The sequence below is a fragment of the Rissa tridactyla genome, chromosome 7 (genome assembly GCF_028500815.1).
Source record: "Rissa tridactyla isolate bRisTri1 chromosome 7, bRisTri1.patW.cur.20221130, whole genome shotgun sequence".
Classification (NCBI taxonomy): Eukaryota; Metazoa; Chordata; class Aves; order Charadriiformes; family Laridae; genus Rissa; species Rissa tridactyla.
The window spans coordinates 21,336,124-21,349,886 of record NC_071472.1 but is presented as its reverse complement, the minus strand read 5'-3'; the positions used below and the strand labels follow the sequence as shown (position 1 = coordinate 21,349,886).

Here is a 13,763-nt window from a genome sequence, read left to right as displayed (position 1 = left end):
GTGTTCTTTTTCTGGATCTTCTCCTAGTTTTCTTTTTCCCTTTTTTCAATGAAATTTTCTTCTCTTGAACTATGTGGTCTAATTATAGTTACTTCAGCAGCTGAATTATCTAAAGTTTTAGATGGATTATTTAATAAATACAGGTATATAGTCATCCATGATAAGGCACTGTAGTGATCACTGACTCATATTGCATATATTGCACAGATATTGGATTCCCTGAGTTAATTTGGTTTTATCTAGTTTGTGTGACTTATAAAAAAAAAAAAAGTCTTGATTTTTTTTAAAATCACCCCTGATTTTATTAAAACTTTGCATGCTATGTTTAAATGACATAAGAAGTTAGCCATTTTCTCCACATTGTCTATGTATTTTATAATGTGCCATTGTTCAACCCATTTCGATACTCTGAGGCAGATAACTCTAAAACACATCTGCCACTTCTTGTTCGTTCTTGGACTTAGAATTTTTAACTTCAGTTATGAACTTCAAACACCAGAAACAGGGCTCTTTGCCAAATGGAGGTTAAATATAGATTTTCATCTGGTACTTGATAAATGTTTGTCTAGCAAACATTTTTAAATACCCAGTATTCTGAAGAGACAACAAGCCATAGCTTGCAACTAAATTATTAACTCTGGCATAACTCCGCTTCCCAGGAAAGTGCTGTCTGCTGTTCCATGCATTTGAGTGCATTGCTTTTAGGTAATTGTATTGACATTGGTATTTCTTTCTGTCTGTCATACAGTTAGGAGTCACTGCTGTCTGACTGAGTATATACCACTTCCAAGATTGTCATCATCTGCAGGCAATACAAATTACTAGTTATTCATGTATCTGCTAATATGTGAATTATTTTAAGTGCAAATTAGCAGAAGCAAATGCTGCTAGCTCACTTTTTGTCATGGCTATAACAATGCATCTGTAGTAGAGCACAGTTTAGTATTGTAACATGTCATGTAGAACAGGTTTAGGTTTTCAGTACATTTCTGGCTTTGGAATTTATTGAGAAGACAAGCTTTTATTGAAATTCATTTTATCCAAATTGTCCTTCATTTTGCACAGGTATGGTGTGCGTTCTTCTAACTAGGACTCTCTCTGTGATGAAAATTCCAGAGATTAAGGTCTCCTGTTGTTTAAATTGTTCTGAAATTTACACGTGGTGTTCTGTTGATTTTTTTTTTTAAATTTTTTTGTTCTTTTTTATTTGTTCCTGTTAGAAACTTAGGGTCCTTATGAACTTTTTTCCTCTAGGAATTACATTTGTATTGTGAGGCTATTAAAAAAAAAAAAAGTTACTTTGTTTTGTTTTGTTTCCTCTAGGTCTCCTTGGTTAGCTTAGTAGCTCATGCCCTTGGTTTGTCAGAACTCAGTGCAATTAAATCCCTACGAACATTAAGAGCTTTGAGACCTCTAAGAGCTTTGTCACGCTTTGAAGGCATGAGGGTAAGAAAAAAGAAATAGCATGTAGAACAAATCCATAAAAATATGCCTAATTATAAAATCCTGGAGGATAGCTGAACTGCATGTCTTTTCAAGGCCAACAGTAACATGTTTGATTGCATTACATGTGTTATTCCTTTTCTATTGGCTTTGATTCAATGTATTTTACTATTTTACCTTAAATCTTTTGCTGTATTTGGAAAAAAAAAGGTAATCTTTTTACTGCTCTATATATTGTTTTTTAAAAGTTTCTTTTTCCTGTGTTTATTTACTAGGTGGTTGTGAATGCTCTTACTGGAGCAATCCCATCCATTATGAATGTACTTCTGGTTTGTCTTACATTCTGGCTAGTTTTCAGCATTATGGGAGTAAATTTGTTTGCTGGCAAGTTCTATCACTGTGTTAACACCACAACTGGTGAGCAATTCACACCAGAGGAAGTCAGTAATGTAACTGTGTGTAAAAACCTTGCGATCACTCCTGGGAAAGTTCGGTGGAAAAATGTGAAAGTAAACTTTGATAATGTTGGAGCTGGTTATCTTTCTCTGCTTCAAGTAGTAAGTGTATAAATTTTGATAAATTAATTTTCCATTATTAAGTTTTGTAGCAGTAACTCTTAGTTCCATAATTTTCAGTGTTATTTTAAAATATATAAATAGATATGAGATTTGATTTTATAATTGTGTTCTATGAAGCTAATTAATATTGCTTATGGTAAAAATCTGATACATTCTACAACCATCTGATACATTCTATAGCCGTCTTGGAATACTTAAAGCACCTAGGATTAATTTTCTTTTATTTGCTTGATCTACTACGGTGGTAGTCCAGTAGATACCGGGGCTCATCTGATCTACAAACAAAAAGAGAGCCAACTGTTGATTTAGAAAAAAGTTTTAAATTCACTTTTTCTTTCTGTTTTTATTATTCTTATGAGTCCCACTCCAGTCATTGTCTATTATTGTCAAGTGGGTTTTTTGGAGATAGTTTTTAGCTTGTTTTAAAACTCTAGATGAACACTTGTAGAATTTACTAGTTGGGTTTGCTTGACAACCTGCTTCTGGGAAAATATTTATAGTCATAAGCACTTGGTAATTATTCTCGACTTTAAAAGTCTTTAACTGGTAGTATTTAGTAGTTAGTATTGTGCTAGCAGGCTACCAGCTCATTGCTCCAGGAGGTAACAGCTATTGCTAAATAGCACTAGGCAATCGCATAGATTACCAGTGGAGAGGACAGCAGTGCTTTTAGTTTTTGTAACATGTCTTGCACAGAATAGTTCAGCTGTGTAATGTTTCCAGTAAACATACCATTCTTACATTGTTTTTACATAATATCATAGTTCACAGGAGTAGGTTTGATGGAAGGTCCACTAGATGGCTAAGGAATTGGCTGGATGGCTGTGTCCAAAGACTTACAGTCAGCAGCTTAATGTCCAAGTGGGAGCCAGTAACAAATGGTGTCTCTCAAGGGTCTGCGATGGGACCAATACTATTTAATAGCTTCATCAATGACATAGTGGGATTGAGTGGACCCTCAGCAGTTTGCAGATGACAGACACCAAGCTGAGCAGTGCAGGTGATATGCTTTAGAGGAATGGGATGCCATCCTGAGGGACCTTGGCAGGCTTGAGGAGTGAGTGAGCCCACATGAACCTCATGAAGTTCAACAAGGCCATGTGCAAGGTCCTGTACCTGGGTGAGGGCAATCCCCAGTATCAGTACAGACTGGAGGATGAATGCATTGAGAGTGGCCCTGCAGAGGAGGACTTGGGGATTCTGGGGGACAAAAAATTGGACATGAGCCAGCAATGTGTGCCTGCAGCCTAGAAAACCAATCATATCCTGCACTGCATAACAAGAAGCATGGCCGACAGATCGAGGGAGGTGATTCTCCCCCTCCACTCCACTCTCATGACATCCCACCAGTAAAAGAAAGAAATGGACCTCTTAGTAGAGCAGGTCCAAGGAGGGCTAAGAAAAAGATCAGAGGCCTGGAACATCTCTCATGTGAGGAAAGGCTTAGACAGTTGACGTTGTTCATCCTGGAGAAGAGAAGGCTCCAGGGGGATCTTATTGTGGCTTTTCAATATATAAAGGGGGCTTATAACAAAGAAGGAGAAAAAAAATGTTTACCAAAGTCTGAAGTGACAGGACAAGGTGCAACAATTTTAAACTGAAAGAGGGTAGATTTTTATTAGATGTAAGGAAGAATTATTTTTTTTTTTTAATGGTAAGGTGGTGAGACACTAGAATAGGTTGCCCAGAGAAGCCATAGATGCGTCATCATTGGAAGCGTGTGATGAAGCGAAAGATGCCCTTATCCATGGCAGAGGGGTTGGACTAGATAATCTCTAAAGGTCCCTTCCAAGCCAAACCATTTTATGATTCTATTATTTTCTTAAGATTTCTTGGGACTACTTACCTTTTGGAGTTTCTTCTAGAACTACTTGCATATTCTGTCTGGAAAATGCCAACCCATGGTGGTTGATTTTGGAGTCATCCTCCAGGTTTTGGTAGTCAGTTAGAGTTGAGAGCCTTGTTATAAATTGCAGTCTTTCTGTTATGCTCAGATATTGGTTGCTACTCATCCCACATAGAGTTTATATGAATTTGCATGAAGGTTAGAGTTTATTCATTGTTTAAGTATTAGGGAGAAGTAAAATTACTTCCTGTGAATACCTCACTTGTACCAAACTTTTAATATTCCTCATTATTTTCGTGGGTGCAAATACATTGCAGAGGACAGTGTTCTATTTAGAATGTTTACAAAATTGGAGCTTTGATAGAAAATATTAACAAACTTTGTTTTTAGGCAACGTTTAAAGGATGGACGGATATCATGTACGCTGCAGTTGATTCTAGAGAAGTGAGTGCAATATAAAATTTACTGAGTGAAAAAAATATGATTGATGTAATGCTTCTTGAATGTCAGTTGAGATAAAGTAAAATGGAAATAATAAAAATGTAAAACCTTGATAAATTTTCTATATAGATCTGTACACTATAAAGTAGTTAAGTGCATATAGTTTTAACAGGTAAAAAAATTATAGCAGTAGATCTACATAAAGTATTCCTAGTTTACTAAGTCATCTGTAAATAAAAAAACTAATGAAATCTGTTTTCCTATTAGTTTATGTTACTGAGATCATACAGATTAGGAAAGAAGTTTTTTCTGTGTGTCCAAAAATAACCCCAATAAACAAGTGACAGCACCTGCAATAGCTAATCCAGAGCCTGCAGACTCTGGCGATCTCAAAAAATAAAATGGCTGAAGTTTGCCTGTTTTTCTGTTAATGCCAGTATTTGTTTGCACCTCTCCTCTATCCAGCTCCTGATTTGCATAAAGTCCATAAGAATTTAATTGAGTTGAGGAGCACTTCTGTCAAATTTACTAGGAATTATATGAAACATCAAATGTCATTAGAGAGGAACTGTCAGACAGAAAGGGGAGGAATGGCTGGTCTGTGTGTGCAGTTACAGTCACTACTATTAAGCAGATTTTCAAGTTCAAAGATAAGGCAAGTCTAGGATATGCTCCAAAATGGCTGTTTTGCCCTGCTTGTCAAGGAGTTGCTGTCCAGCCAGATGCAACTTCTGTTTCTGCTCAGTATTCTATAATTTGTCTTAGCTGTTATTTTTGATGTATTGCTGTTTTTTTATGTTATGTAGACAGACCAACAGCCCAAGTATGAGGACAACCTCTACATGTATCTTTACTTTGTTGCCTTTATCATCTTTGGATCGTTTTTCACCTTAAACTTATTCATTGGTGTCATCATAGATAACTTCAACCAACAAAAAAAGAAGATAAGTATCACATGTTTCATTTTCACAACACCTCGTTGTTACTGAGCATTCAGCAAATGTATGCAAGGTTAAATATGAGTGTCTGAAATTTCTCATAGTAATAGAAAGAAAAAAAAGAAATCAGCTATTCAGATTTCCTTTTATTCTATTCAAAATAATGAAATAATAGTCTTTGCTTTTTAAGGCATTTGAAGTAATTTAAACTTACACCGAGAGTCTGAGTGTTCTCCACATCACTGTACGGCCCAATGATGTGTTGTACATCAGAAAGTTGTGCATTATTTTTCACTTACCCTTACAGTGCTGTGGCAAAGCTGTGTGAAAATGCAGATGACTTAATTCAAGCAGATGACAGGGAAGAAGAGAATATGCAAAAGTACAAATATCAAAATTGATAAACAGATAATGTATAGTGATATTGTGAAGGCCTTCTCAATTACAAAGAGACTAATACAGACAAGTTAAATACTGGAACTACTGCTCCGTATTGTAAGATTAGAGAGGACTGGGAAACTCATGAATTAGTAGTGAATTTGCAAGAGAAAGAAAATTGTTGATGTTTGAAAATGTGTGGTTTTTCTTTTAAATTTAAATTGTTTCTGTGATTCAAATGAACACAGGATTGTGTCAAGAATGGCAAATTATGATGGCAAATTAAATTCTACTTGCTATTTAAACTATAAATGCTGTCTAAGGTCTACAGTAGTCTTATTTTTCTGTACACGTTTGGAGCAGAATCATACCGGAATATTGATTTTTTTTTTTTTTTTTTTTTTTTAAAGTGAGCTAAATAAGAGCAAGGCAGTACATAATTTCTTCATTTTTGATTCTAGATGGTTTGTCAAGTTTGATTCATTGTACTGAAAAAAGATAATGCTAGACTTACTGCAGTGGAAACTTCCAGTAAATCTTTCCACTTGAGATTGGAACATGCAGTTTCATACGTTGCTGCTTCAGATCTTTTGAGTCTCTTGTCTGCAGACCCACATAATAGAAAGGATGAGTTTGTGGTTCCAAACCTGACAATATCTTCAGTTTCATATGGCAAATAAACAAACATTAGTCACCTGTGTTTTGAAATTATAGATGCACCCATGCTCATAGAAATGTGCAGATCACACAGTGTGCGGCTACCCAGCAGTATTTTTCTTGTCTTTGTTCTGCCTTCACATTACTGAGATCTGTCCATTTTGGGCAATGTTGTTGGGATATGATTGGGAAAGACCTCATGCCATAATATACTGTCCCTGTGTAGTTAAACTATGCATTTCTTTCATCCTTGTGTGCATCCTACTTGCAATACATTAGTTCCCATGGTAAAAACAAATGTTCCACTGTCAAATTGCTAACCATTACGGTCCTCAAAGGCATATGAGGTGTATCTCATCTTGAGGCCACTATTATCCCTATGGACAGCACACTGAGACAAATATGACTTGTTCGCTCTTGATAGCCATTACATCAATGAGGCAGCAGAATAAATCCCCAGTTCAGTGCCAGTTTCTTTATAGCTTCCTTTTTTATTTCCCACTGGGTAGAATCAGCAAATTCATTTCTTGTTTTTCTTCTAAAACCATTGTTCTCTAAGAATGGAATTTTACTTGAATATTTGGCTTATGAGGAGAGCATGCTAAACAAGGTCTCTTTTGAATTCTAAATCTTCATGTCTAAATGTAGCAACAGCTGAGAGACTCAAACACATCTTCATACAGATTCATCACTACTTTCTCATTAACATTGACACTGCATTTGACATAGTCAGTGTGATAATGTCACAGAATCACCTATGACTCTGAAATTCATTTCCAAATGCTGCTGCTTTGGCATCATGCATACCTGGGATGTACTTACAAACAACTGCATGAAAGAAAGAAGAAGTTACTTGTCAACATAAATTGTATTTCTGACAAGTGTTTCTGTATATGTATTATAGATATCAGTTTAGGTACCCTTTTACTCAGACAACTATCCTTTTATTCAGGCAAGAAACCCCAGGGTAAGCCCATGCTTTTGATTATCTCTGCACGGTGTAGGGGGATGATCAAGCCACACGTACACTGTGGAAGTATTGCTGTGGCAAAAAACCATCTGAACCGAGATACCTGTACTCACATGATGAAACGTGCATCCTGAAAAGTAACATCAGTAACTTCTTTTTCCTCATATGGTTCCCCTGTAGGCGTATCAGCTCTCAGTGAATCTTTCTACACTTGAAGCTTTTTTATTTCTGGTTGATTGATTTGCAGTGTGGAGTTTATGATGTTAGATTTATAAGTATCTATGGAATATATATTTTGTAAGTGTTTTTTACGTATTTAATTGTATTAATCAGGTATGTATTTTTTTTTTAAATAACAAATAGATAAAAGTTCTGGGGTTTTTCTCCATTCCTTAATTTGTTTTATTTTTCCATCAAGACTTGTCAGAGATTTTAACAATCTTTGAAATAATTACTATATTTTTGTTTTAGTAACCATGTATAAGAATGAATACATAGTTCATAAAAAACATGTCCTGCAATACTGTGAATTAATGGATTTAAAGGCTTGGTTGTAATCCGTTCTATTTTTATTATTTTTTACCTCGGAGGTCAAGACATTTTCATGACAGAAGAACAAAAGAAATACTACAATGCAATGAAAAAGCTGGGATCCAAGAAACCACAAAAACCTATACCTAGACCAGCGGTAAGAAAGCGTGCTATTCTTTCATCATCTACATTTGGGAAGAAATTGCAACAGTTACATTAACTGTCAAAAAATTTCTCCCTTAGCTCTAAAATAGTTGAGGCCTAATTCAAGTTAGCCCTTCATTCAGAATGGAAACGTCTACGTATTTCTGCTCTGCAGGAAAAATCTCTCCCATTTGTTATGCCTGAGGAAGCAGTGAATCAAAGAATCTGAAGAAATAGAAGCCTATTGGGTTTTGAGGGGAAAACTTACAGCTGGCAAATAAAGAAGTTACTGGACAGTGCTTTTCTTAGATTTTTCAGCCTTTTGCTTGGTTGCATATTTGGCGGGGGGCGGGGGGGAAGAAGGAAATGGGAGGGAGGAAAAGGGGATGTTCATTACATACAAGATACTATCACCTTTTCTTTTTTCTCCCCTCAGAACAAATTGCAAGGTCTGGTGTTTGATATTGTAACAAAGCAAGCATTTGACATCACCATTATGGTTCTCATCTGTCTTAACATGGTTACCATGATGATAGAAACAGATGACCAGAGTGAACTGATGCAAAATATTTTATACTGGATTAACTTGGTCTTTGTTGTCCTTTTCACTGGAGAATGTGTCTTAAAAATGTTCTCGCTCCGTTATTATTACTTCACCATTGGCTGGAATATTTTTGATTTTGTGGTTGTTATTCTTTCAATAGTAGGTAAGAAATTCTTATATTCAATATGGAATATAGTAAGACGTATTAAATGCTTTATCTCTGTCAGGTTTTGCAGGTTAGAGGAAATACTTAATTTCTCCTGTTTATATATGAAATGAAAAGCATACTTTGTAGAGTAGTAACTTTCTTAATAATTCTGTGTCAATTTTAATACTCCTTTTCTCAACAGTCTTAGGAAAAAAAAAAAAGCTAAAATTACCTTTATCAGATAAAATTTAACTCCAGTTATACTTTCCACTAATTGCACAGTAAAGTTGTTCTTTATTCATATTTTGTTCTGCAAAATGTAATCTGTGATAAAATGTTACCATTTTATTTTTATCTTTCACAGGTATGTTTCTTGCTGAGGTGATTGAAAAGTACTTTGTGTCCCCCACACTATTCAGAGTTGTACGACTTGCCAGAATCGGTCGAATCCTGCGTCTCATTAAAGGCGCTAAGGGAATCCGCACTCTGCTTTTTGCTTTGATGATGTCTCTTCCTGCTTTGTTCAACATTGGTCTGCTGCTGTTCCTGGTCATGTTTATCTATGCGATATTTGGCATGTCCAACTTTGCCTATGTTAAGAAGGAAGCTGGGATTGATGACATGTTCAACTTTGAAACGTTTGGCAACAGCATGATCTGCCTCTTTCAAATTACCACATCTGCTGGCTGGGATGGTTTGCTCGCCCCAATTCTGAACAGTGGGGAGCCAGACTGTGACCCCCATAAAGATCATCCGGGGAGCTCTGTGAAAGGCGACTGCGGCAACCCTTCTGTTGGGATCTTCTTCTTTGTCAGCTACATCATCATCTCATTTCTGGTAGTGGTGAACATGTACATTGCTGTGATTTTGGAGAACTTCAGTGTTGCTACTGAAGAAAGCGCTGAACCCTTGAGTGAGGATGACTTTGAGATGTTCTATGAAGTTTGGGAAAAATATGATCCCGATGCAACACAATTCATAGAATATAGCAAATTGTCTGATTTTGCAGCTTCTCTGGATCCTCCTCTTAATATACCAAAACCAAACACTGTTCAGCTTATTGCAATGGATCTGCCCATGGTAAGCGGCGACAGAATTCACTGCCTTGACATCTTGTTTGCTTTCACAAAGCGTGTTTTGGGGGAAAGTGATGAGATGGATGCCCTCAGAATACAGATGGAAGATCGATTTATGGCAGCCAATCCTTCTAAAGTCTCCTATGAACCAATTACAACCACATTAAAACGAAAACAGGAGGAAGTGTCCGCTACTATAATTCAGCGTGCTTATAGACGTTATCTTTTAAGACAGTCAGTAAAGAAACTTTCATTTATGTATCGCAAAGATGGGGTTGATCTGCTTATTGAAAAAGACATGATTATTGGTAAGCTAAGTGAGAACTCACCTCCAGAAAAAATGGGTATGTCTGCATCTGCCGCATCTCCGCCTTCTTATGACAGTGTAACAAAACCAGAAAAAGAAAAATATAAGGATGACAAATCAGAAAAAGAAGACAAGGGGAAAGACAGAAAAGGAAATAAAAAGTAAAAGACATAAAGAGCTTTTCCATGATGAATGTTCACAAGCCTGAGAAGATGTCATTTTTATCAATAGCACTCTTATTGGAGGATTATGCCAAAATTACAAGTTTTTACATATTTACCCACTGCTACAGTCAGTGCCTGTACCAAGACAATGACCCTTCACTAGCAAACTCTCAGTCTGTAACAGGTAAACAACCTTGCCAGAAGAATAGCTTTTATTATCAGCTGGCACTAATGGAAGGGAGACACAAAATTTCTACTTGGACTGTAGGAACCCTTAATGGAGTGCAAAATTACCAGTCCTAATAAGTCTGTATTTTTGTGGAATAAGTGTATCCACTGTGTACATTTCATCTCCTGTGTATATTCTATGTGTGTCAATTTCTTTCATGATCTCATTTGCTTTAATTCACATACTGCTACTTACAATTCTGCTGTGCTGAGGAAATAACTGAATACTCTTGCAGAGAAACAAAAATGTCAGGAATATGTAATTACGGCACCATAACGTGAACATAGTTCTCTTCAAGCCACTTCTAAAAGCAGAAAACCAAGATTCCAGATTATTGAACCTCAGGATCTAGATCAAATGATAAAAATGATCAAATGATAAATGATCAAATGATAAAAAAGAGCAGAGCGTAGAAAGAGAATTTATCAGAAAACAAAACAAGGGAATCTTTTTCACAGAAAAGAGGTTAGTAGTTTAGTCTCTTGGTTTTAATAAACTTATGTTTAATACTTTTTAGTAATTATTAATTTATTATAAAGTTAATTTCAGGTACAGTGATTTAAATAAATGATGCTACACACGCAACTCCTGTTTGAAAAACATAGTACTTTCAGTGTCCAAAATATCTCGTAATTCCTGAGAGATTTAAACAGTTCTTTTCGTGGAAAAGCTATGAGTGTCAAATTGTGCCTACAGGGAATTACTGAAATAAAAAAGTGGTAGCCTTTTTCTAGCTGTAGACCCTGTAATTTCATGAGTAGCTTCCATACTTCATTCCAAATTCTGTTTACACACTTCTTATTTACATGAATATATCCCACTTAAGACAATCATCGAAGCTACGCGTATAAACTGATAGCAGAGTACCTTCTGGGACAAACACTACCTTAATGTATACCTCAGGCTTAAATTTCTGTACTTTGGAAGGATGGGTCATGTCAGAGACACAAAATACGTACATCAGAGGTGGTTTTGACCACCCATGGCACTTCAGTCAGGTTTCCACTGTATGAAATGCAATCTTCCATAGAAAGCTCCGATGACCAGAAGGATGTACTTAAATCAGCTTTGTCCTGCATTGTGATTCAGATGACTTATTTTTATCATCAAGACTGACACTATATATGTAAGTTAAATATCCTGTGTTATTTAATCAATTGTTTTACACAGTGGTGTCTGTTTGAACAAACAGACAATGACTTAAGTACTGTATTTATTGCATCAAATATATACCCTAGTAAGTGTAGCTTATAACATTTCAATAGATAATATGATATATTCTGTAATACTCCAAATAATTTGGAAGCTTTAACTAATGCATGCTTGCTGCTATTATCCCACAGCTATTAAAGTCTAAGATGGGAAGACATGTGAGTGGTAAAAAGAAAAAAACTGTTCGATGAGACCATCATTCCTCATACCAGTAAGCAATAGTTTGCTGCTATTACAGATTTTATTTTGTTTGAGTTTTGTATTCAGCAAATATGCAGTAAAGAACCAGAACACATGGGATAATATATTTGCTTAAAATGTGGGGCTAGAAAAAACTTTTATAATATCTATTAATCTATTCCTGTTATTTTAAAATTATTTTATTTTATAACATTTTATACTTATTATAAAAAAACCTACATGTTGTTAGTAATTCTTATTACTGTCTATCTGTGACACTTCACTATTGGGAAATCTAAGATACAATGTGAATTCGTAGTCAGTTTCTGCTAATTATATTAGACATATTTTAATATGGAATAATTTTAAAAGAAATGGACAGTACAGTTCCTTTTCTGATCAGTAGGTAGGTCCTTGTATGTGAAACAAGGTAGAAGGGTTTCTTTTGAAATTATAATCCTGTCTGACAATTTTCAGGTTATTCTTAGTCATAGAAACATTGCTTTTCCCAGTTGTTAGTCACACACTGCTTTTCTTGTTGATTCATACTGCAGTAGAAGCACTTTAAATATAATTTGTTATTCATAATCTTTCTTCATGAGAATGAATAGTGAATTTGTGCAATGGACAGTGGAATACCTTGCATTTCTTACAAAAGAACTAAAGTATGGATGGGCTCCTGCTTTTATAGAAAATACTGGCTCATAGTGTACTGATGAACTGCATGCAGGAAGTTGTTTTACCAAAAATAACTACATTGCTAACAACCCAAAAGAATAAAGATAACCTTTTTATGTACTTGTTTTAGTCTTTGTGTTTTTATTGTATTAAGTTTGTACAGATTAGCAAGTAGTTGTTGGTAAAATTAAGGGGGAACACTCTTGCAATGAGGCAATGTGTTTTAGACATCTAGATCACATGTTGCTTTATGACTTTGATCAATATCAACTTGTCACCATCTAGTTGAAATGGAATGCTTATGTTGTCCTGACCAGAGAGGTTTTTCTAGAATTCAGAAAAGAATCCCATTCCAACTATGTGATTTTTTTGTTAGAATTTTATGATTTGCCCAGGAAGAGCTCCAGCGGTGTTCAATGGAGGATGCCTCCACCACCATCTTGCTGAGTAGTGGATCCATCAGACATTGCTCACCCTGGGATGGGTGGTCTGGGATCTGTCACTGAAACAGCCCCACAGGGGGATAACAGAGTCACTTCAGTCGCATTCCTCCTCTAAAAACTCATGCTTGCCAAGAGAAGGGAAAAGGACCTGTTAGAGGTGTTAATGGCCACCCCGCAGCTGTCTTCAGGAACCAGTGCCTTTACAGAGTCCCACAGGCATGGTCCCTGGCAAGACATTACTACATACAGGTAACAGGATGTGGGAGAGGGTGTGGACAGGTGGACCTGTGCATGGAGTAATTAATGCATTTTATTCTGTTCTCATTTCTATTGTGAAGGGTAGCTGCTGTATACTTGAGACAATATAGCTAAGAGGAAAAAACCCTCAAATGCTTTGAAGGACAATGTGTATGTTTTTAGTAACTGTATCTAATTTGAATTAAAACTATTTTTTTAATACAGAATAGTTATTGTTTTAATATCTTAATTGCTAGCAATAATTATACAAAGCAATATTGTAAATGCTTAAAAAATTCTTGGGAACTCTGTTGCATTGCTGTTTAAAGAACAAAATTGTTTCAAGTCAGTGCTGGGTAGGTACATAGTTAACTTAAAAATTCTATGTGGACTAAGCATGAAACGTGTAAGTAAGAGTTTTTCTACAAATTTGGTAGTGTGCAGAAGTATATGAGGTCATTTATAAGATCATTTTACCCTATAAAATTTCTAGCATCGTTGAAGTTATGTTTATTGAAACCATAATCAAACTGAAGTCACTGTACATTTTTGTTGACTCAAATTCTAAACCTTTTGGTTCTTTGCAAAAAGAGGAAATGTTTGCAAAGAAAAATATTTG

At 35.7% G+C, this 13,763-nt stretch overlaps 1 protein-coding gene across 14 annotated transcripts in view; it reads left to right on the top strand.

Annotated features, from left to right (window-relative positions):
* LOC128913000 (sodium channel protein type 2 subunit alpha-like) overlaps positions 1–10,166 on the top strand; it is a 50,688-nt gene extending 40,522 nt beyond the window's left edge. For 8 of the 14 annotated variants that reach the window (XM_054209889.1, XM_054209888.1, XM_054209884.1 and 5 more), the window contains exons 20-26: positions 1,324–1,446; positions 1,719–2,000; positions 4,258–4,315; positions 5,119–5,252; positions 7,835–7,939; positions 8,363–8,633; positions 8,983–10,166. In XM_054209889.1, the coding sequence (XP_054065864.1) occupies positions 1,324–1,446; positions 1,719–2,000; positions 4,258–4,315; positions 5,119–5,252; positions 7,835–7,939; positions 8,363–8,633; positions 8,983–10,166 (2,157 nt within the window). Of the gene's footprint in view, positions 1–1,323; positions 1,447–1,718; positions 2,001–4,257; positions 4,316–5,114; positions 5,253–7,834; positions 7,940–8,362; positions 8,634–8,982 lie in introns of all 14 variants that reach the window. The other 6 variants (XM_054209882.1, XM_054209880.1, XM_054209879.1 and 3 more) reach the window with 2 other exon arrangements.
* The last annotated feature ends 3,597 nt before the right edge of the window (positions 10,167–13,763 follow it).